The sequence below is a fragment of the Amphibalanus amphitrite genome, unplaced genomic scaffold, assembly GCF_019059575.1.
Source record: "Amphibalanus amphitrite isolate SeventyFive unplaced genomic scaffold, NRLGWU_Aamphi_draft 000947F_arrow, whole genome shotgun sequence".
NCBI classification, from domain to species: Eukaryota; Metazoa; Arthropoda; class Thecostraca; order Balanomorpha; family Balanidae; genus Amphibalanus; species Amphibalanus amphitrite.
In genome coordinates this window covers 217,695-240,626 of record NW_024882441.1, presented here as the reverse complement: position 1 = coordinate 240,626, position 22,932 = coordinate 217,695, and the positions used below count along the sequence as shown (strand labels likewise).

The following is a 22,932-nucleotide window of genomic DNA, read 5'->3' as shown; positions in this document are numbered from 1 at the left end:
GCCCCGCCCCGCCCTCGGAGTCCGGCAGACTGCCGCCGGCCGCCCCCAGCCCCTCCCAGTGTCTCGAGTCAAGGTAACGTGGCGCTGGGTTCAGTAAGGACGCCACTCTGTTGGGTGGACTCTGGCCTCCAGCGGCGGCAGACGAAGCAATGCGACCGCCGCGGGCCCGTCACCGCGTGGGGCCGCCGCTGCCGCCTCAGGCGCCGGCGCTTCTCAGTCACGTCTGAATCACAGACTCACAGTCACACAACCCAGCGGCCTTTCCGGCGCAACTCTAAACGCCTGCTGCGTTCAATGGCGGGTGGCCGCGCCGGCGGCCCTCCAAATTCCTCGGCACTCCGTCACACAGCGTTTATGGGGAGCCGACGCGGCATAAATTAGTGACGCGGCGGCGGCGCGGCCCGGCTCGGCGGCCCTCTAATTGTGGCCTCTGGAGTGGCCGCCGCGCCGGTGTGTCATCTCACCTGGTGACGTCACCACGATGGCCGCGCAGGTCAGCCGGGGTCAGCCGCCGACCCGGCCGGTGTCTCCGCCGCCTGTAACCGATATCTCCCGCGCGGAGAGTGACCGGCCCGGCATGGCGCGTTTCCGCCGCGCCGGCCGAGTTTCCCTGTTTTCTTCCTCAGTGACCCGGTCTGCCGCGCACCGCCCGCCGCGACGCCCGCCACTCGTTCCAGGCGTGTGTGAAAAGCGTGAAGCCGGAAAACAGCGCCCGACGATAAGCAGGAAACACTAGTTTCTCTCCAAGAAACTTCAAACATTCGTGCCGCCACCCAAACAACCTTGTATTTCACCCCCATTTCGTGACAGATACAGAGCAGAGGTGCGCTTATCGCCTGTTTCATAATCAGACCTCGTTATCCAATGAATATCTCTCCCGTTAACATTTTATACGATTCAGATCAAGGTCGTCATTCGGGCCCGTCCATCGTGCTCATTAGAACGACATCAGCAGTCGCAGTCGGGCAGAATTTGAACGCGTTCTCTTGACGTCGGCTATTGGCCGGCGCCGCTCGTCAGCCGCCGTCTGGTCTCGGCCGATAGCCCGCGGCGCCAGTCGGCTTTGTCTGCGGCGCCGCCGGCGGTGAGGACGGGAGGGGGGGGGGTCTGCAGGAGGCTCCGGGGGTCTCCACACCTGCCCCCGGCCTCGGGCCACCAACGGCAGACGGGCGCCGCCGCGCGGCAGATGGTCGCCCTCCGACAGCTGATCTCACGCGCGGGACATTTAAACTGCCGTCGCCGAGGGGAGGGAAGGGGACGGACGCGTGCCGCGCTCCCCTTCCCTCTACCCCTCCCCCAGGCGCGCGCCGCGGGGGAGTCTCGCTGCGGTTGAAGGGGGCGTCCCTGAGAAAACAGAGCGGCGTTCAGTGAGCGATCGCGCCGTCAGAAGTGGCCGGATTGTTGTGACTGCGGCTACCTCCGGCCCGGCGAGGAGGTCCCCAAACGATACAGGAGCCGCCACTGACAGATGGGTGGCGGCGGAGCCGGCGGGGGCGGAGGCGGTTAGTCTGCCGAGCTGCCGGTCGCCGATGACAATAAACAGGCTGGAAAGCCGCAGGAAGAGCGTCCGGCTTCCGCTCCCACCGCCGCCACCTCCAGCGGCAAAAACGACAATTTCTGCGGTCAGAAAAGCACCTCTCCATCACCGAACGCACAGTTTAAACGTTAATTACAGACAGAACGTGGCGGATTTGAAAGTTCGAGAATCGGACAGCCCCTGACCGCGGAAGGGGAAAACTGAGCTCGATTGTTTTAATCAAAGTCTGGACAGGTTGCAGTTTATTGATCACCTGTTCGCTCGTCATTCGCCTGCAGTGGAGCCAGCCACAGCCGCCGGGTCGGCCCGGGGCAGGAACATGCTGGAACTGTGAACGACACGCAGGTGGTGCCATTGTCGGCCGGTAGCGGCGGGATCGATCGGACGCCGGCGTCGAGCAGATGCGGGCGGCAGCAGGCGGCCGGCGGCGTGCCGCCCGTCATCTGCCGTCCAACGGCCGACCGGCATTTAAAGGCCGCCGGGGGAGGGGGCCAGGTGCAGCCACCCGGCTAACCACTACACGATAACGCGGGAGGGGACGCACCGACGCCGCCGGCCATCGCCGGCACGTGCCGGCGCCGCCTCGCCAGTCGCCCTGCCACCGTCGAGCCCGGCGCACGTGCGACGCTTCCTTCCGTGCCGGTGTCAGCGGTACATCCAGCGAGACCGATCGAGCGTGTCGGCGGGAGCCGGGCCGGCCGTTTTCACACGCCGCCACCGTCTGGTGAACCAGCACCAACGGCTGCCGACGGGCGGCACAGACACGTGGGAAGAGCGCGGCGTCCTCCGCGGCCCTCAGGCGAACATTTAGCGCCTCCGGGCGTCACTGGTGACATCGAACTCCGCAGTCACAGGCGCAGTCACAGCCGTGGTCACAGCGACACACACAGAGGTGAGTTACGGGTCAGTCCCGGTGCCATTAAACTGAGTCGACCCTCCGCGCAATAATTACCGGCCCGCCGGCCAAGGACGGGAAGGACAGACGGACGGACGGACGGACGGACGTCGGGTGGGAGGACGGACAGCCACGTGCTAGTACGGAGCGGCCAAGCCGTCCCCCCGCTGCTTATTAGCATGCGGTGGCGATAGCTACCGCTAACCTAGAAGTTTATCTAGTCCTGTGTTATTGCTCTAATGTGATAAATTTAGCGGAACATTTTCAGAGATGAATATAAACCTCAGTTTTCTTGATAGTCATGCTCGGGTTACATTTACCGCATTTACACTATGCCTACCTTTCTTTCTGAACTAATTCATGCATTAAACAAAATAGTAGAGCAAACTGCGGCACGTAAGTTCCATACAGTTCAAATGTGGGGCGTTTAACGCTCCACATGAAATACTGGCGTGTATTCACCAGGAAGCCTTGACGGACGCGAGGAAGTTGGTTTTGGTGGTCACGAACGACATAAATTGGGCCGACCTCGTTATCACGACACGTACCGGGCCGGGCCGGGCCAGGCCGAGCCCCGGGCGCCGCAAACAGGCTGCGACTCATTCCACTAAACGGCCAGATGATTCAACACCGCCAGCCTTGATGCCACTCGTATTTTCGGCCCTGGAGCCGGCGGCAGCACGCCCAGAAGCGCTGCCGATTAACCATTCACGCCGAGTGTGTGAGGGCGTGAGCCGGTTACCGCCCGCCGGCCGGCGGCCACCTTGACCTGATGGCAGCGGCGGCACGCGCGCGCGGCACGCCGGTATCCGGGAGAACCGGACCACACCGTGTGCGTTCCGTGAGCGCTCCGTGTGCGTTCCGTGTGAGCGCGGGGGGTGGAGATAAGAAAAACCCCGTCCGCCGACCGTTCGGAGCTCACTGATCACCTCGGCAGCTCCGGCTCTGTTCAATCGCCACCACAGACAGGGGCAGGATATATCCGCGCCGATCCGCTGTGAGCCACCCCGAAAAGGAACGGCCTGCGCGTGCGACCGCAGCCCGGCCCGCAGGCAGGATTACGGCCTGAGCCGAGATTGGAGCGCTCTTGTCATGCTTAGGACAGAATGAGTGGCCTCAAAGCGCGGGTCTCAGGGTGGATAAGCTTCCTTGTCCTCATGTCACAGAGCGTGTGCTGTTCGTGACAGGTACCGAGTCGTACCAACAATAAAAAACGGCCCATTTTGGCAGCGTTTTTTGGCTGTGTCGTGGCTTTATTTTATGTCTGGTCCTTAGCCCTTCACCGGTGTGGCCGTCCTTCGGGTGTCGGCTGGACTTTCCTCAGCCACAGTTATATCGTACGTTTATACGAATTAATCGTTCTAACAGCAGTGCTAGGCCCGCGTCTTGGTCGAACTTCAGGGTTCAGACTGGATCGAAACGGGGGTTAGTTTTGGTCAAGCCGGGTGGATATTTTGTCTTTCGAGTGCCGTTGACTGAAACCTAGAGCCGGCGCTCGTCGGTCCGTCCATCGGTCCCTCTCCGGTCCAATGGTCCCGATCACGTCCCGGTCCCGGGACCAGAGGGAGGGACCAATGACCGGCACCCCTGATCGGCCGTCCCACGGCGGACCGGGCCTATTGAGATCGAGCGCGGCCCTCCCCTGCATCTGGGCAGGGCGGGATATAGGGGAGGAGGGGAGAGACAGCACGCGCTCCGCTCTCGGGCGCAGTCTGAGGGGGACGCTCGCAGTGTGCAGCGGTGCCAACAGCTGTCCTGAACACGTATCTCGGCGAACCAGGGTGATCTGATAGTTTAGGTGAGTGGAGTGTGACGTGGGATTACGACTGAGTATGGCGTGACAGCCGATCGGGCATAAATTGGTTCGACGAAACATTGTTGTCACACATCCTTAACGGTCGGGTAGTAATTAAAAATATCCTATCAAAGTTACGACATAAATATTGTTGTTATCTAAATAGGCTGTGATGCGGTCGGAATCATTTACAAAAATGTCGGATATTTTCCAACCGAACCGGTTTATGACCTCGGTAAACCAGGTGCCATCCATGGACGTACCAATTAACGATTGATGATTGACAAGCTTCGGCAATATTTCCGCTTCTGAACCAGCCGACCGGCAGCCCACGGTCAGGCGGCATTTTTACACGGACGTTGAGAATTTGAGACAACAGTCGCGCTAACAGCCGGGGCCGCAGCCTTATCGGCCTCCGTTAATGGCCCATTACACGGTGCCTTGATGACACTGGCCCGTATCGGCCCCGATCGTGCCGTCCGCCGGCTCACGAGTCGCCGGGCGTTGCCCCGACCGGCGCGGTAAAAATACACAGCCGCGACCTGTGCCGCGCTGTCGCCAGGCGCTTCTCCGAAGGCGCGATAAGCAAATACGAGCAGGCTCCCAGAGCTCAATGCAACAGTTCTCAGTTCATGCCATTTCGATGCATTTTTGCCGATCCGTTTGAGGACAAGCTGCCTTTTTAGTACCGCACATGGCGCAATAAGTATGACAAACTCGAAGTGCTTGTTTGTGTCCGTTATTTAGCATGTTGTGACTGCAGTCTTTGATGTCTATTTGCTGTTATTTGCTATGCCCGTGGTCCCTGATATCTCTGTATGCTGTTATTTGTTTGCTTGTCCCAGGCGTTGGTCTCTGGGCGCGTTTGTTGTTATTTTCCCTGCGCCCCGATCCCCTGTCTCGTGGTGTCACATCTGAGGTCAGAGACGGAGACGGTCGGGTCTTTACGAGGTCGGCCGGTGGGTCGCCGGGCTGGCTTGGACTCGGTCACGGCCACGCCTGCCGGCCTAACGAGGGAGGCGGGACGGCACCGGTCACGAGCAGACAGCACTGCTGCCGCGTCACCGACGTCCGGTCGGCCCGACCGCAGACAGTCGCCAGGCAGACGGCCGTTAGGAGGGGGGGGGGCAATCATTGGGGGCACTCGCTCGGAACATGCACTCAGCCCTAAGGGCCTGTAGACACGGTCTCCGACCGCGTGGATACAATGTGCGGACCGGGGACCCGATGTCCGGGCCCATGACACGTGAGACCTGTATCTCCTCCCAGTGGTGGCCGCCTTTGATTCGACACATTCCGTCCATCTGGAAAGTAAACAGACCGTCGGCGCCGGCCGTTGGAGACCATTGTGACGCACTGCCAGCGCGCATTGTGGCGCACCGGCCACGCACAATGGGCCTCGATCGCGGATTAAGGCGCTGCTTTGATGCCGGAGCGCCCTTTAAACGGGCGCACATCTGTTCGGTCGGGCGGCTCCCCGTCGCGCGGCGCGCCGCCCTCCGGCCGGAGCGCGGAAGGACCGGTGGCTTATTAAAGGCCCCCGGAACGGAACCCGTTCACCGAGCAATGGGCCCGGCCGGCCGGCAGCGCTCAATGGCTGCGCGTGCGGCCGCCGCTCAATCGGACCCGGCTGGCCAGCCTTTGAGTTATGAGGTGGCCGGGGGAGCAGCCTTTGTGCGGCTGTCCGAGCTCTGTCCGTGTAATTGCCCGGATACAAATCGGCCCCTCGACACATTCCCGGTCATGGCATTTCGGCCATCCCCCGACGAGGCCCCTAGTCGAGCTGGACCGAGCCGGGATGGAATCCATTTGAAAACGATTCAAATTCCGCTGCCAGTTCCTTGTTCCCGGAGGAGCCGTTCAAATGTAGGGGAGAGCGGGGCCAGTTGAACCACTTTTTATATATTGACATGCACAGCGAGATCTAGTTGTCATATCGAAAAATGCTCAATGCCATGAAAAAATATGCTCTTTTGGCTTTATTTTAAGATATGTAAAATTATGTTTCAAACATATTTTGCTGCCAAACGCATGCTTATAAAACAGCTCTACGCCCGTTTCAAATGACCCCGATGCGAGGGTCAATTGAACCAGCCCATGGGGTCAATTGCACCTATCCTTAACAATGGGATGTTTTCCTCTTTAAGGCCACTTTCTTAAGGAGATATTTTGTCCGGTTTACTTTTCCAAATGCTACATTCAATAGGTCGTTGGAAAGCTAAAAGTGCAAAGTTCCTCATAATAGGTGACATAAAGTACATAGACTATGGTAAAATGGGTGGATGAGAAAAATGAGAAATATCTCAGGCTATAGTGTGCTTTCAAGCAAAAGGCTGGAGAAAAAGGGGTCAAAAATTGAGCTCTGTTAAACTACCATTTCAGTTTAAAAGTTCATTTCAAAGATGGACTATTTCCTTTAATGTTTACAGCCCCTGAACAATAACCATTGCAAAAGTCACCGGGGTCCATTGAAACGGCCTGTGGCCCTGTTTCAACTGACCCTCAGAGAAGCGTTTCAATTGACCCCATCCGCTCCCGCCATCTCGCACGCGCCGTAAAGCACATGTCAAACGAGCTGGAGGGACGGCATCATGCTGAATGAAGGGCCAAATAAGGTGTTATTCCGGAGCCAGGAGTTCTTCTTTCAGCAAACAAAGGTTTATGAGATATCACAAAATATTCATAAAAACGATTTCTCCCAAACGCCCCTCAAAAACACAAAAACAAGTGTCAAATCAAAATTACCGTCCGTTTGCCGCCCAAACGCCGTTGACATAGGAAGTGGTCGAGCGCGGATGCGCAGTGGTGTCGGCAACGCCATATGTTGCATATTGTTGAAAATAATGCCATGTTTCATCTGACCCCGTGTTTCAACTGGCCCCGCTCTCCCCTATAATGCCCGTCACTGCCTATTGATTCTGGCTGTCAGCGGGGACAGCATTGCGTCCAGTCGGCATGTTCGCTGTCCTTCCGAGATGCGATACGGGCTATTTGTGGGTCATTTATGCGGCCGGGAGCCAATGTTGTTCATCACCCTGTCGCCCGCTGACAAATAAAGACATGGCTTAGCGGCGTACACAGCGCCCGGCCTCTCCAGTAGCTGGAACCGCCGAGGTAAGCGGCGAAACAGTCACTCGACCTGCTTAAACTAAGGTTACTTTACTAAGTTTAGAACGCTGCACGTTGGGGTTTGTCTCAGGAACTGACACTCGACAGCGCCAGGACGCGCGGCGGGGTGAGGCGTCGGACCCGGAGCCGAGCAGTGGTTCGTTTATCGCTTTACAATCTGCCTCAGACGAGCGCGGACTGGGAGTATATCACCCCGGACTGTGTGTGCTCTATTGGCTCTGTAATGATGCCGGGCTATAAACTGACAGGAGTAATTCGCCAGTCCATCCCTCGGCGTCGGTGGCCGGTAGGGACGCTTCCCCCGGCCCCATACGGCACGCCCGGGCCCAGAGGTGTCCCCAGCTGCCCCCAATCCGAGGGAAACCGTCCGATCGGCCGCCCACCAGCGCGACTTTAATCGATTGACGACCGCGCGTGCGGCGACGACGCCGCATCTGACGGCCTGTTAAACGGTCCAGCTCTCCAATTCCATCTGGGACGGACGGATGGACCACGCTGTCCGGCGGCGTCACAGCTGGCACCGGCCGAAATTCAAACATGGCCCACCGGCGCGGTCGGTCGGGATGGCTGGGGCCGAGACCCACTGGCCCCGGGCCCTGTGGGCGGAGGGCAGGGACGGCGCCGGTTTTCAGGGCTGTCATCAACTCTGACAGAGGACATCTCACATTCCTCTCAGATCACTCCTATGTAATGCCGGGCCACAGCCACCGACTGACCGGGTCGAGGTGCCGGTCAAAGGTCACAGGTCAGCGCCGGCCCCTGCCCGCTGCCGCGCGGGGTACCGAGAGGGCGGGCCAACTCTACCATTGCGACAGGTCACCGCGTGCATCACGACGGCCACCGCGACAAACGACACAAATAGGCCGCGCGTGCGGCAATGGTGACGCAACGCCGGCCGCAGTCGGAGAAAACATGGCACCTCGACGGCACTCAACGGGGCCGGCCGCCTCCGATTGCCGTCTCGAACTGGGTCGGCCGACCTCGTCTGCCCGAGGGCGCAGAGGGACGTGGGCGGAGAGAGGAAGAGAGGGGTGGGAGAGAGGGAGCCGGCTCCGTCGGAGAGCAGTTTCGGCCTTCATCTAAGAGCAGTCACGTGACAAACGTCAGTAGAGCTCCACCACTCGGCTCAGCCGCTCAGGGGATGAACAGGCAGAAAAAGAGCGACCCGAGCCCTCGGCGATGCGGCTGAGCTGTTTTGACAAGCATCGCCACTTTGCCGTTTGATGTTTTGCAGTAGGAGGATTTTTTCATTTGAGTAGGATTGCGGGTTTTTTGAAACGTTGAGTTTTTGCAGCGAGCTTTTTCTCTTAGGGCTTGCGAGATAGCTGCGTGCACACATATCTCTTCAACATTGCGCGCCTCACAGGAATGCGGCTGATTCACGTGCTTTTGTGAGCGAGGTGCTTCCCTCCGGGAGAAATTCGCCGTCCCCATATGCTTAACACAGAGCCGAGCGGTGGCTGACAGGTGGCCGGCTCTCGGGAGATCGGCAGCCGACACTCGAAAAATCGACAACCGGCCGCTGAATGCGCGTGCGAAGATGAGCGGGCTACCGCCGTTCCGGAGAGACGGCTGGAAAATTCCACCGGCCGGCCCGGCGGCAGTGTGTCGGGCGGCGGGCGGCGGGGCGGGGTTTCCCCGTCCAGCGGCCGGCAGCGCTGAGCCGAGTCGTTCCCACGGTCTGGCGGCCAGCTGGGTGGGGGCGGGGTGGGGAGTGGGGGGGCCGAGTGCCAGCCGCTTCTCCACAGGCAGGTGCTGCCACCTGCGCAGTAGTTTCACTGGCGGCCGCCAGGCCCGTGTGCGGGCCGTGCGCGGTAGTTCCGCCAGCGGCCGCCAGAGGTCACGCGCGTCGTGTCTAACCTGACGAAGGTACAAAAAGTTAGATAACTTTTATAAGAGGGACGGTAAAGCCACAATTCTAACGCTGAATGTTGGGCGAAAGCAAAGGGATCCAACACAGCCATCTGTATTTACTGTATTTACCTTTTTCTGTCAGCGATAAGCCCCAGCAATCGCACCGCTGTAAAACTCGCAAGCTGTTCACCGTGCAGGGTATTGGATTATAACCACCCACCGGCCCTCTCAACGTATGTGTATTCGCTTAATAGGTAGGACGCGTAGAGCAAGGGATAAATGATAGATAGGTTAACTAAACTATGAATAGGAAATAAGCATAACTTGAATGGCAAACAATTCATTAAAACAAATCAAAATTATCAGAGACCAAGGCAAATTCGCGAAGTCTTTGATCGTCTAAAGACGTCTGATTTTACGTCGGAAAGTAGCAAGTTCTTTGCGGTATTTAGGCAAGTAAATACCAAGTACTTTGGCAGGTTTTCAGTACATTAGCAAGTTTTCAGTACATTACCAAGTAGCAGGTGATACAGCAAGCTGGCAGGTACTTTGGCAAGTTCAACAAGTTTTTCGTGAATATCTAAGCTTCTAGACGTCCGATTAACACGGGACGAACACCAATCGATCCCAAATTTTCTCCCTCATACTTTGATTGCCAAAGCGACGCGGAGCGAGCCAAGATATCTTGTTTAAATATCCATTTGAGTAGGATTTCGGGTTTTTTGAAACGCTCAGTTTTTGCAGCGAGCTTTTCCTGTTAGGGCTTGCGAGATAGCTGCGTGCACACATATCTCTTCAGCATTGCGCGCCTCACAGGAATGCGGCTGATTCACGTGACAAACTCGGTGGCGGTCCCTCCGTTGCGGAGATTCGCCGCCGACCGCCCGACGACGGGAAAAACTGCCGAGTCTGCCGGCAGCTGCTGCCACCTGGACCGCAGTTGGGGCGGCCGGACCGGTGGCTGCTGCCACCTAGCGGTACAACCGCAGTCTGGCGCATACAAGACCGCAGCGTACACTTATCAAAGCATACATGGAAGTCGTAACATACAACGTTCAAAACATACAAAACAGACCAGGTAGTCGAAACATACAAAAGTGCAGTACCAAGTACATTTGCGAATACCAAGCACTTTCGCAAGTACCAAGCAAGTACCAAGTACTTTTACAAGTACCAAGCAAGTACCAAGTACTTATGCAAATACCAAGCAAGTACCAAGTACTTTGGCAAATACCGAGTACTTATGCAAATACCAAGCAAGTACCAAGTACTTTGGCATCTCCGCTATGTCTTGTTACCGACCTCGTAATGGCGCTACTCACGAACGGCGCAGCCGCGGCCGGTGCCATTCGGCGAACTGTCCAAAGAGCGAGCCGCGACAATCGCTCTGCAAACACGGCGATCGGGGTGCGACCTTGGACGCCGGGCCATGTTCTCCGACAGACAACAGATGGCCCGGTCGGGGCGACATACTCTCTGTGGACGGTACCGGTCCGGCCGGCCTGAGCGGCGGCGCGGAGTGCGGAGACGGCCCGTCAGGGTGCCATCCGTCACCGGCCTGTCGATGCATGGGTGTTCGGACAGGACGGCCGGCGGGCGGACCTCACCTGCGCCCCACCGCCGCGCCGCGCCGGGCCGAGCCGGGCCGGGCCGGTCCCACGGTGCGTGCCGCCGCGGCAGGCCCAGACACGCGCTCACGTGAACGACTAGTGCTGTAGGCACCGGAGCAATGCGGATGCAGCCGCCGGGGTCCGGTGCCGTGCCGCCGGCGAGGCTGGCACCGGCAGAGCTCAGCGGCCGCCTGAGCCGCTGAGATAGCGTCCCGAGTCCGCCACGGATAGGCTGTTCGGCGAATGGATGAGATCTGAGGTGGTCCGAGGCTGATGATCCGGTATCGTCCTCACTGCGCTGGCACAGGGAGGACGACGGGCTGTCAGTCTTCAGGCAGCGTCTCTGCCACTGATATGTGGACACTGACACTGAGCCTGTCACAGTCGCCAGAGCCGGGTCAGTCCGGATGATCCCTCGCCGGCCGGCTCTCCTGTCCGTCCCGGCCGCCCTGTCCACGGCAGCGCCCACCGAGCCCAACCCTTCACTCAGACAGTGACTTCATCCCCGAGGGGCCGTCGCCGAGTGTTTGTCCTGCAAGGGGCGCGCCCGTGGCCGCCGGCCACCGATGCGGCCCGACGATAGCGTGAGACCGACGGGCCGGCCGCGATGGCGTATCGATAATGGTGATCAGATACGACGCCGACAGACCATTGTGCTGATGCTAATTGTCGGCGGCGACACGCGACTTCCCAGTGACGGGCGGCGGCTTCAGAGGCGGGCCCGGAGCTTCGGTGCAGGGCGACGGCCGCGACTCGAGCTACAAACATCCGCTGATAGAGAACGGCCAAGCCTGGATGCTCGTCATTCAGCCAGTTTCTGTTAGGTCGCCCGTAAAAAGTTTGTTCAGTTCAATTTGGAGTGATTTTAGTCAGCCAACTCGTCGCTGAACCTCCTCTCATCCATCAAGTCACCATTATCGCCGTCATTTGGCATTTCGCCTCAATAGATCGTTTACCATTTGATTCATCTGAGCTGCACTGTCACCAGTTTGTTCACCTATAAACCTCAACAGCCATCATTTTCTTACTGGACCTGCGGGCGCCAGTCAGTTCAGCTTTGAGCTCTGAGCATCTCGTCATTTCACCTCTGAGCTTCTTGTCCTCAGTCAATTCACCTCTCAGCCATTATGTACTCAAACCGCAGCCTTGTCAACGACCCTGTCATCTAACCACGACCATGACCACGATCGTTGAATAAATGGTCGTAACCATATTCATGGCCGGAAAGGCTTATAACTGATGTACCGATTTAGCCTACAAGTACTGACGAGAGCTGCCTGTGATTGCGACAAAAATCCACTGGCTACGTTGGTGATCGGCATCGACAATTAGACAGCCGTCTCTCTACTCCATTGCTGTTGACGTTTCGGTCCCAGTGCAGTGTGAGTACACGTATGTTTGACCCGCTGAATCTCCACCAATCGGTTCTGACAGCCCCGCTCCGCCGTTCCAGCGCCACGATGAGCGCGGTGCGGCCGAGTCCGCTCAACTACAGCCGGCTGCGGGACGCGGCGCTGCACAGCCCGCCCGTGAAGCCGGTGTTCGGCGAGCGGCGCGCCGGCGCGCTGGACCCGGCCGCCGCCGGCCGCCACAGTCGCTCCGACTCGTGTCTGGCCGTGCGGCCGGAGCGAGCGCCAGTCTACCGGCACCCGCTGAACGGGGCGCACGTCCCGCCGCAGCAGCCGCCGCCGCCGCAGCCGAGCCACGCCGCCGCGGTGGGCATATCGCCGCAGCAGAGGGCGCGCCGACAGCAGCAGCAGCGCGGCACGCGTAGGAGGCTGTTCGAGTTCGGAGCGCCGCAGCTGGAGCTGGAGATAGCCTCGGTCGCCAAGATGAGCTCCATCACAGAGGCTCCGGCCAACCTGTGGCAGCCGCTCGCCAACGCCGGCAGCGCCGCCGACAAGTGCTTCCCCAAGAGCAACAGCACGACTACCTGTGGGATCGAGAATGTGCGCGCCTACAACAGCAGGGGTATCGACTTCTTCTGCCGCTCGCAGAACCTGGAGCAGAAGAGCCTGCTCGACTGCCAGGCCGACTACAAGCCCGAGGCACGTCACAAGCTGCTCGGCTCGCCGACCAGCCAGCGCAGCCAGGACTCGGGATTTTCCGACTCGGGCGAGTCAAACTGCGACTCACAGAGTGATGAACAGAAACGTGAGCGCCGTGTGCGGTTCGAGAAGCGCTCGATCGCGCGGACTCTGACCAAGATGATGCGCGGCGGCAGTCCGGCGCGGCGCGCGACGCACAGTGCGGGCGACGGCTCGCTGCCCAAGCCCATTCTGACCACCAGAGAGGCCGCGTCGAGCTCGACGCTGTCGGTGTCTCGGTCGCGGGCGCGCGCCGGTCACACGCCTGCCAAGACGCGGCTGTCCCGCTGCAGTCTACAGGTTGTGGAGGAGCACCGCTCCGTGTCGGCCAGCTGCGCCGACCTGTCGCTGGCCAGCCGCACCGGGCCGCTCACCTCCAGCCCCATGCGCGCCGACCACGTGCTCGAGTGCTCCGCCATCGAGCGCGAGCTGGACTCGATGCTCGAGCGCGCCGAGCTGCCTGACTCCCAGGCCGCCATCGCCCGCACGCCGCGCGCCTCGCTCAACGACACGTCGATTGACTTCTCTCCGCGGCCGGCGCTTGATGGACGCAATGTGACGCGCCGCACGGACAGGAGACCCCCTCAGCGGCGCTGGTCGCAGCTGCTGCCGGCCGGAGAGTCGGCCGCCGGCACCCTGCCCCGCCGTCCGCGCTCCGTGTGGAACCTGGAGGCGGCTGCAGCCGACCTGCAGGCGCGCCGCTTCTGCAGCCTCCCACGGGAGCAGCAGGCGCACCGGCAGCACCACCAGCCGGCCATCAGGATCGAGAGCGTCCGGTGAGTACCGAAACACCAACCAAGGGAGTCGGGAGACCGGCGAGCAGTCCCCGACGGAACCCGTTTCGATACACCCGTGTGACTGTATGTCTATCCTGGTCCGGTTTGACGGTCGGAGTGCGTAGATTAATGGCTCTCTAGCCAGACCTGAACAATCAACAGAATTTGCCACTTAGTCGGCTCCGGTTTTTGTTTGAGGGTGGTCAGTAAAAACCTTTCTGCGATGTGGGAAGTACACCGGCGCCTTCGCCCGGTCACGATTCGGTCCGGTCCGGCGGCACCTCCTTATTTCCAACCACACCACTCGCCGGTTCAAACCTCAACCATAATAAAAAACATTCCCTCCTCCCCTCAATGGATCGGTGACGGTCAATTACACAATGCCGCTGAGGGCTGGAACGTCCCACACTTGACCCCTCTCACATGCAATGGTAGAGCGGCTGTGGCGGGCGTCCCAGGCCGCCGTTCACCAATAGCCCGTTAGCCAATGTTTGGTGGCTTTAACCGCCCACTTTGCAGCGTCAGCTTCGACGATCGAGGTGCCACCGTTGCGCCATCGCGCCCCTCTCCGCACTCCTCCCCGGCCGCCGTGAGCCGCAGCTGAGCGCGAGAGGCGACACGATCGTGCGGTCACCGCGAGAGAGGCGCCAAGGCCGGCGACAGGGCTTCTGTCTCTCCCGTAATAAAAGGTAGATAAAGACACGACCGAGTGTAACTAGCCTGACACGTGGCTCAGTGACTCGATTTTTACTAGCTTGACCGGCGACTCATATTGAGCCAATCAGTGGTTAAAGTCACATTAATCCCAGCACTAACCCATCGACCATGACTATCAGATCCCCCATCAGAACCGCCCATCGCCGTCCTCAACAAACCATCCCGTGACCCCCCACCGTGCGCCCACAACGCCCGCCACGTGGCTGTGATCCGGATATCACAACCTCGGGCTCCGAGCCGGACCTGGCGCCGCGGCGCTGCACACGTCCGGAGGGGATAAACAACAGAGCCTTCCGACCAACACATCCTCCTGGCGAATAATCGCCCGGCCGGCCGGCAGCCTCCGCGCGGTGTGAGCAGCCGGGCACCAGACGGTCCGGCGGCCCCAGCGCCCCGGCAGGCCGCGATAAGTGCCGAGCACGGGGCCGTGAGCCGCGGCACGGCTCAGAGTCCCGGATACAGCCGCTGCCGCCGCCGTGAGAACAGAGAGTATTGGCTCAATCCGCGCTGCAGGGCTGCCAACATTGGCCGAATCAGGCTGGTCCAATACGCGGCGCTGTGCAGCCGCGCACGCGAGCACTTGTGCTGCTGCGGTGGGCCGGGAGGGTGTGTGGAGAGGGGTCTCCCAGTGGCGGGTTATCGGCCAGGGACCGCCGCCGCCACCCACAGAGGACCGCCGTGGGGGAGTCGGGGACCCGTCAGGCCGCCACCCGCTGGGCCCGGCCGGTCGGTCGCCGTGAGTGGCCTTGTCGCCAGCGGCGGCGGCGCTGACGTGATCCACCGACCCGACCCGACTGGTTCCACCGAGAGCGTGCCGGCCGGCCGGTCCCGAGCCGGGCCGAGCCGTCCGCGACACTCGGCCACCCGTCCCCCTCCCCCGACCGGCCAACGTCCTTCTCGGCTATCTCGCCGGGCGACACTTTTTCTGGCAACTCGTTCAAAAGGAAATACTCGTCGGATTTGCAAATATCCTACAGAGAGATTAGCACCTCGGTATGACAAAAAATGTCAAGGAAAGTATGTCTTAGCGCATGGAAAACAGGGAAAGAGCGCCAGACTCTATCTACTCTAAGATAACAACCTGTCACGATGCGAAGAGGAGCCGTGTGCCGATCTTGGCTCTGATTTCAATCAGGCCGTGCCTAAGCCGGACTCACTGGGTAGCGCGGCACCACCTGGGTAAACCGTGCCGTCCCAGTCGGCGATTTAGACATAGCCATAGACCGAACAGTGCAGCCAATCGCACCATCAGTACCAGCCACTCGTTCCAGGCAAAACTGTCCACAGTCGAGCACGGGCTTTTGTTGCTTGTTTCTTTCCTGGTAGATTTGTTGTTTTTATAGGTGCACGGTTTGCTCGCCAAGTCAGAGGCCAATAGCAGGAAACGGTCGCCATCCGGCGGCTATGGCGATCGTACCGCCGGTCTCGTGCCGTTGTGGGTCGCGACTCAGCAGACGCGCCCGCCCGCCCGGGCAGTTTGCACAGCAAACAGACCCACACACACACACAGACGGACAGACAGTCACCATTGAGCCGGGACGGCGGGAATCCCAGCTGGAGCGGGCGGAGGGCGGTGACACGGCAGGTAATGGCGGAGTTCGGTCACCACTGTACCCACCCTCTGACCCCGTCTGACCTAGTGAGTGACCTCGTCTGACCTCGTCTGACCCCTGTCGTTCCCAGGTCACCGTCAGTTCGCCACTGGCTGCACCAGACCTGCTGGGAGGTGGACGTCGAGTGCATGAACACGCTGCAGAGCAAGTCGGTCATCTCGGACATGTCCCACCTACTGGCGCTGGCCGCTCGTAACGCGCGCACCAACATCCGCGACATCCAGGTCCGGGCCAAGACCGTCAGCCGGGAGTTCGCCTCGCTGTTCACGTGAGTTACCGTCCCGATGTCCGCCGACACGGGCAACATCGGCACCGCCGGTCTATTTGCATGCGACTGTAAACGGTGCCGTGGAAGACGCAGTCGAAAAGTGCCCACTACCGGGAATGGTAAACGGCGCGAGGTCCTATATGGTCGGGAACACCGGCCGGCCTGCCCGCTGCATGTCAATTTCAATGTGCGGAACATACATTATGAAACATATTTCTGAATCACCCGACTGGATAGGTACAACTCGGGGACACATTAGTCATTCCCCAATTCGTGCTGGTTGGCGATGTCGCCGAGCGCTCTAGCAGTGTGCGACGTGCGTTTTACGTATGCCACCGATCAGCACATGTCTTCGTCGTATTTATCAAACCGATGACACTGCTTTTATCTCCTTCGAACAGGCGGATGGAAGACCTGGACGTGCGGGAGGTGCCCCGTATCGCCCAGACAGTCACGGAGCGTATTCAAAACTTCGTGCGCGAGTACGAGCTCTCGCATCCGGACGGGCAGTCATCTCACGTGCACAACCTGGACAAGCTGCGCTCCCTCATGGAGAAGATGCTCGAGTACGTCAAGTCGTGCGGCCAGATGAACCGCACGTTCAAGGTCGACGACCTGGTGGAGGTGCTGACCTCGCTGGCACAGGCCTTCAACCACCTGGTGGACCTGATCCTCGGCGAGGAGGTCAAGGTAAGATCAAGGAGAAAACGGTTCGAGGCCTGATAGTTACCGACACCGTTGCAGTCCATGCAACGGTCATCAACCTATGTCCCCAGACCGAGACTGGTCAATCAGTAATGGACACATGTCCGGCCAGCCGCCCTCAATCGAATCGAACCTTCCCGCTGACATCAGCGTCGTGTTTCCCCGGCCGCGGCAATAGCGCCCACAGCCCGCCACCGCAGCACCGCCCGGCCGCAAAAAGGGCCATTGTTCGATCGTTCCGTCTCTTGCATGGGCGAAAAACTGGCTGCCGCCGGCGGCTGGCCGTCCGCGCCGTGCTGAGCGGTGTTTGCTCGCCGTCTGCGGGCAGGCAGGAGTGACCGGCCGCTCACGAGAGCTCTGCAGGGCCGGTCAATAGCGAGAGCGGGAGGATGGCGGTCAATGTAGCTGGCAGTCAATGAAAGTGGTATTTTGCTCGGAGAGCAAGAGTCATGAATCATAAAAGTCCTCTAGGAATATTCAATTGTCACATGAGCGCACGTCTCTTCGTCAATCTCACTTTCCTGTTGCCTCTTGCTCTAAAGGCCAACGCTGTAAAGCAGAAATATGTGCACCTTTTCTGATGTCGCCTCTGTATCCGCAGGTGCTGCTCAGCTCCCTGTCTCCGGAGCGGGACGTGCTCTGTCTGAAGCTCGGCCTGCGCTCTCTCACCTCTGTCGGCCTGGACGGCGGCCGGCTGTGTCGGATCCTGGCCGGCCAGGGCGCCGCCGCCCGGCTCGTGTCGCTGGCCGCCGGCAGACGGCGCCAGGTGCGGCCGCAGGCTCTGCGCGCGCTGGCCACCCTCTGCTGCGTCTCACAGGGAATCAAGGCCTTCGAGCAGGTGAGTTCCACGGGTCGGGCGCTGTGGCTCTGCCGTATCCGGCGGTGATGAACCGGTCTCTGTGATAGCGCCGTCGTGTCGGCTGCCACAGCCGGCCGGAGCCGGCCGCTCAGCCCACTCCTTATTCAGAGCCTGTCGCGATACCGGGACTTGACAAACGGATTCCCGGACGACCGGCGGCACCGAGGCATCACACTAAGCACGTGCTTATCGCCGGCCAGGCGCGGCTGATGTCGCAGATCCTGGCGGCGGCGGCGGTGTCAGCGGCAGTTCTGAAGCGAGCTAGGGTGAGGCCGCGGCTCCAGACGGTCCCCATCCAGTCGTGCTTTCCGAACGGGCGACATGAAGTCAGGTGGCTCCCGCAGGGTGCGGTAGACCCCGTCCCATAACGGACAGCCTGTCGGAGGCCATCTGGAAGCCAGACAGGCGGCGGCGAGATTCCGTGCCAAACAGATACGGAGGAAACGCGGAGGGCAGCGCTGCAGTTGGGTTGGAAGCCCAGATGCGCATATCAGTGACCCTGACCCAGCATTGTGCAGATAAACTGCCAGATCCGGCTGGTCGAGCTGCTCCGAGCACGCTAGTGGCCGGGAAAGGCTGCGGTGGCCCGTTAGGGCGCGTGCCGGCGCGGTACTGCCTAGAAACACCGGTGTGCGACGTGCGTGTGCAGAGGGATCCGCCCTGCCGCAGACAGACTCGGAATAGTCTGCGTGCGATCGCTCATCTCTGCGGACCGAATTACGTCCGGCTGGCCAATTGTAGGCGCCAGACAGACAGATTGCAGTGTGGCCGTGAGCCAGGTGATGGTCAGAATCGATTCCAATGCACATACCTCCCCTGACGTCATCATCTGAACTAGCCGATAGCAGACCGAACCGGCCGGCTGATGACATTCTCACCGTACCAATGTCGCCGAAAGATCGGCTTTCCTCTGGGAAAAATGGGCAGACGTGGGACGTGACAAAAGTCCGCCGAGGCGTGACGCAAAAGTGGCCATTTCTCGGCGGTCGCGGTCACCGAGTAAAAACACGGCCCGCCGGCGCTGCGGCCGGCCCGACCAGACTCTGAAGGTCGTCACCGGCCGTGGAAGGACGAGGCCGGTGGGATGGAGAGAGAGCCTCCATCGTGACCAATTCCACAGACCGGCCTGCACTCATCAAAGCACCGATATCGCCGAGACAATGGCGAAAGACACGGCGACGATAAGCGGACGGTTTTTACGAGCCCCTTACGTTCTTGGGTAAATGCCAAACTTGAATATTTATCCGGCGTCCGCCACGAAGGTCAGATGAGGCTCGTAAATCTTGCGCTTGTCGGTGATCCCGCTCACCGTTAGGCTTATTTTTGACGGCCCACGTCACGGCCGCCCCTGGATCAGGTGTTGGTGAGAAACAGTGAGCCGTGTGAGAGCGAGACGCCTCGGCGCGGACCGCAGCCGGGCTGCGCGTGCTCAGTAAGCGTCTCAGCAATGCCGCTCAGCAATGTCTAGACTGGACGGAACTCCGCGTGCCCTGTCGTACCGTGCCAGTCGCCGTCTCCCCGAAACGGCGCGTGGCCCGGCCCGGTCGCGGCCGGCTGTCGACCCCTGCAGGATGCCATGAGTGGAGATAACGGCAGCCGGACACCCGGGACTTGCAGATGGGAATCAGTGCAGACCGACGTTGGTCTAGTTAGTGTCGGGAAACGATCTCCTGGAAGTGCAATGCTAAGTTGTCACGGAACCGACTGACAAGTTGATCAGTTCGGTTGACTGCTGGGTTGACCTATAGTTAGGCCTTGGTTTTAGCCGATGGTTTTCAACTTCAAGTCCCGATAAAAGAGGTATTGCATGCTGTCCTTAGCACGAGTGCGAGAGCTGTAGTCACTATCATAGCTCCAGAGTGGAGCACTGAGTCCCGTTCACCCGACCCGCTGAACGGGGGTCGGGCCGGCCGGGTGCAGGCAGATGAGCTCGGCCCGCTCTCAAAACGAGCTCCGGTCGTGGGCCGTTGAACGGAGCTCGGCCGTAAACGCTTATATCATCGCCACATGCAAGCCGATCGGCCGGCCGGCCGGTCGGTCGGGTCAGCGGCTGACCCCGCAGACTGCCGGTCGCGGCTCGACTTCCTGTGTACCCGTGCCTGTGTCTGACGCTCTGCCTGTGTGATTTGTCACCCCTGACTTGTATCTGACCACCCTGTCCCCTCCCCAGGCGGACGGCCTGCGCGTGGTCACCTCCATCCTGACGGACGCCAGGTCCACTGAAGAGGAACGCTCGGAGTGCGCCGGAGTGATCGCCCAGGTCACCTCCCCGTGGGTGGACAGCATCCACCACGTGCGAGGCATCAGCGACCATGTCGAGGACATCATCAGGGAACTTATTGGTAAGTGTCAACTACACTGTACAAACTGTAACAAGGCGGATAGCGGAAAACCCCGCGTCAGAATACACTGGCATCGGCGGCACACCAGAATAACAATAATTTTGAGGACGACACATTTGGGCGTCTGAATCATAACAACCACGCCAGACTTCCTGCTGCCGTTAATTAACTTCTAGCCGCCATTCATTATTTCATTTTTCATCACTCATTAATTCCGCCGTGATGTCACGCGCTGCCCGTTTAGGACCGTGTGAACAGCCCGGCTAACCGACCCCCGCTCGGTCCCACAGGTCTGGCGGCCACTACGGACTCCGTGGAGACCCTCCTGCTGGCCTCAGCAGCGCTGGCCAACCTGACATTCCTCAACATCGGGGCCGTCCGTCTGCTGCTGCATAACGGCGCAGCGAAGGTGCTCGTGCAGGCCACGCGCAACGCAGACACCTGCTCACTCTTCCTCAAGGACCAGGTACGCGCTGGAGGAGAGCGAAGGAGGGAGGGGCTGGAGTGTGATGAGAGGGGGGCCGTAGCCCTACGACACGGTATTCCTAGCCTAAATACATACAGTCACACCTGGCTTGGCCGAGCCGCACAGAGTCGCCCCGCTCCGCCCCACCACTGGACGGTGGGTGTCCGGTGTCTCTCACTAAAAGTCAGCCCCACTGTAAATATGCGGGGGCACGCTCCGCCACGAGCTCCGTGCGGCTGCCCTGACCGCAGCGCGCCGGGTCCGGCGGCGTTCCGTTCCCACACGCTCGGATCCAGTGTGGCGCTCACCTGGCGCTGCCAATTCCAGCGAGTGGCCGACTGCCGAAATTATCCAGCCCGCTTTTGCCTCGCGCCCTCACGCGAGACCGGCACGCGAAACCCAGCGCGTGACGTCACGTGGCAAGGATGTGACGCTCGCAGTTTGCGTCAGACGATAGACGGCTCTCTGAAAACGGAGAAACACATGTGTCAACTAGAGCTGTGGGCGCAGAAAACATCCCAGTGATGGCGAATATCGGCATTTTTCCGCGAAACAAACGCACACGACCCAATTCGGCACGCTCCAACACCCACCTAATTTAGAACAGCATCCAGCTTTGCGAGTCATGACGTCGATACTCGATAGTAACGGCATAGCTATGAATCGCTGGAATGTATACCTGTGTAAATGTAGTGTCTGCTCAAAGCTTTTCTCGCACTCACCGATCACGTCTCTCTTCGTTTCTCAGGTGGCCACCATCCTGGCCAACATGGCGTCTGTCACCGAGTGCCACGAGGAGGTCCTCCGCAGTGGCGGCCTTTCCGCCCTGCTCTCCTTCCTGGAGGAGCGGCCGGCCGGCGGTCAGAGGGCTGAGCCAGCCGTTCAGGCCGCCGAGCGCGTGCAGCAGAAGGCGGCCATCGCGCTGTCTCGTCTGAGCGTGCGCCGCTCCGTGGCCCTGGAGGTGGCCGAGTCGGGCGGCCTGAAGCGACTGGTGCAGCTCTGCCGAGACGGAGCAGAGAGGAACCACTCGGACGGCGTGCTCGTCGCCTGCCTGGTAAGTAATATATCAACACACCCACAGAAATGCATTCATAGCTACATTGGTACCAACCTGTTTCCATGCATACGGACAGGCAGATAAGTAGGCAAGCATTCCAAAAGTAGCGATGCAGTCTTGCAGGCAGACAGACGAGCAAACGTGCACACACAAGGCCATACAGGACGAAGACAATAGTGGAGCGTCTGTCTAGACCGAGCCATGCACGGGGTCGGTGACATACCGGGGGGGTTAGTGCTGGTGCTGACTCAGAGACCAGGTGTAGCACCACCAGCCGGTCTCACTGGCCGCTCCAGGTGTAACGCCCCCGGTCAGTCTCAGTCGCCGCTCAGACCCCAGTAAGCCTCTTGTGGTTAGTTATCGGAGCGGAGGCAGACGTCGCCCCTCGCACGCCACGACGGGAGTGGAGACCGGTCCATCAGACATAGACAGGCTGTCTTCCAGACGGACACATCGGCAGACAGTCTCAGACAGAAGGGAATAAAAACAGACAAACAGACAGACACACCACAGAAAGGCAGGCACCATTTCAGGATAGTATGCTGAGCGACACCGGAGGCAAAGCTTTCACCATGCTAATTGTTTTTGGTTTCTAGTTCCCGCTGGTATTGCCCTGATCCAAGCAAATCACCACCACACTAAACTAACCCACTTTTCTTTTGTTTGACAGGCCACTCTGAGGAAAATGGCATCTGCATGTGGCAACGACGTCTTCAAAGACGGCAACGGCCTAGACCTGGTGGAGCCTCGACTTCTCGAGACCTTCCTCCTGTGTTCTTCCAAGCAGGAGAGCTACGTGTGAACTGGCGTCAGGGCTGCTCGAGCTCTCCGCTCGCCTCGGAGAGCCCCACGACGCAGCGGCGCCCCCGCGAGACCCGACCGGAACGCGGACCGCACAATTACCCGTCCGTCCGTCCGTCCGTCCGTCTGTCCGCTGGCGAAGGAGGCCACAGTGTGTGTGGCTCGTCTGCAACTACCTAGCCCATCTAGTCTTCCATGTCGGCCCGTGGAGAGGCCGCCTTTGTACTATACACGTGCCCACTGTACGGTGTTCGTCGTCCCGTTTGGACCGTTTGCGTATCACAAATAAAGCCTAGTCAGTCGTTGATTATCATACCTTTGTTTGGGAGATGAGATACCAACGAATAAAACAGGAGTCACTTGCAGCACGCGCTATGCTGAGCATGCAGGTCTATAATGTAACAGATGGAGCTCTAGCTAC

The 22,932-nt window shown here is 59.8% G+C and overlaps 1 protein-coding gene across 1 annotated transcript; it reads left to right on the top strand.

Moving 5' to 3' along the window:
• Window positions 1-2,060: 2,060 nt before the first annotated feature.
• Window positions 2,061-22,813, top strand: LOC122368432 (protein inscuteable homolog). The gene is made up of 9 exons (XM_043342347.1): window positions 2,061-2,424; window positions 12,271-13,683; window positions 16,084-16,281; window positions 16,683-16,971; window positions 17,588-17,824; window positions 20,016-20,187; window positions 20,478-20,653; window positions 21,402-21,707; window positions 22,381-22,813. Exons 2-9 carry the CDS (start codon window positions 12,281-12,283, stop codon window positions 22,510-22,512), a joined length of 2,913 nt encoding a protein of 970 aa, XP_043198282.1. The 5' UTR covers window positions 2,061-2,424; window positions 12,271-12,280; the 3' UTR covers window positions 22,513-22,813.
• The last annotated feature ends 119 nt before the right edge of the window (window positions 22,814-22,932 follow it).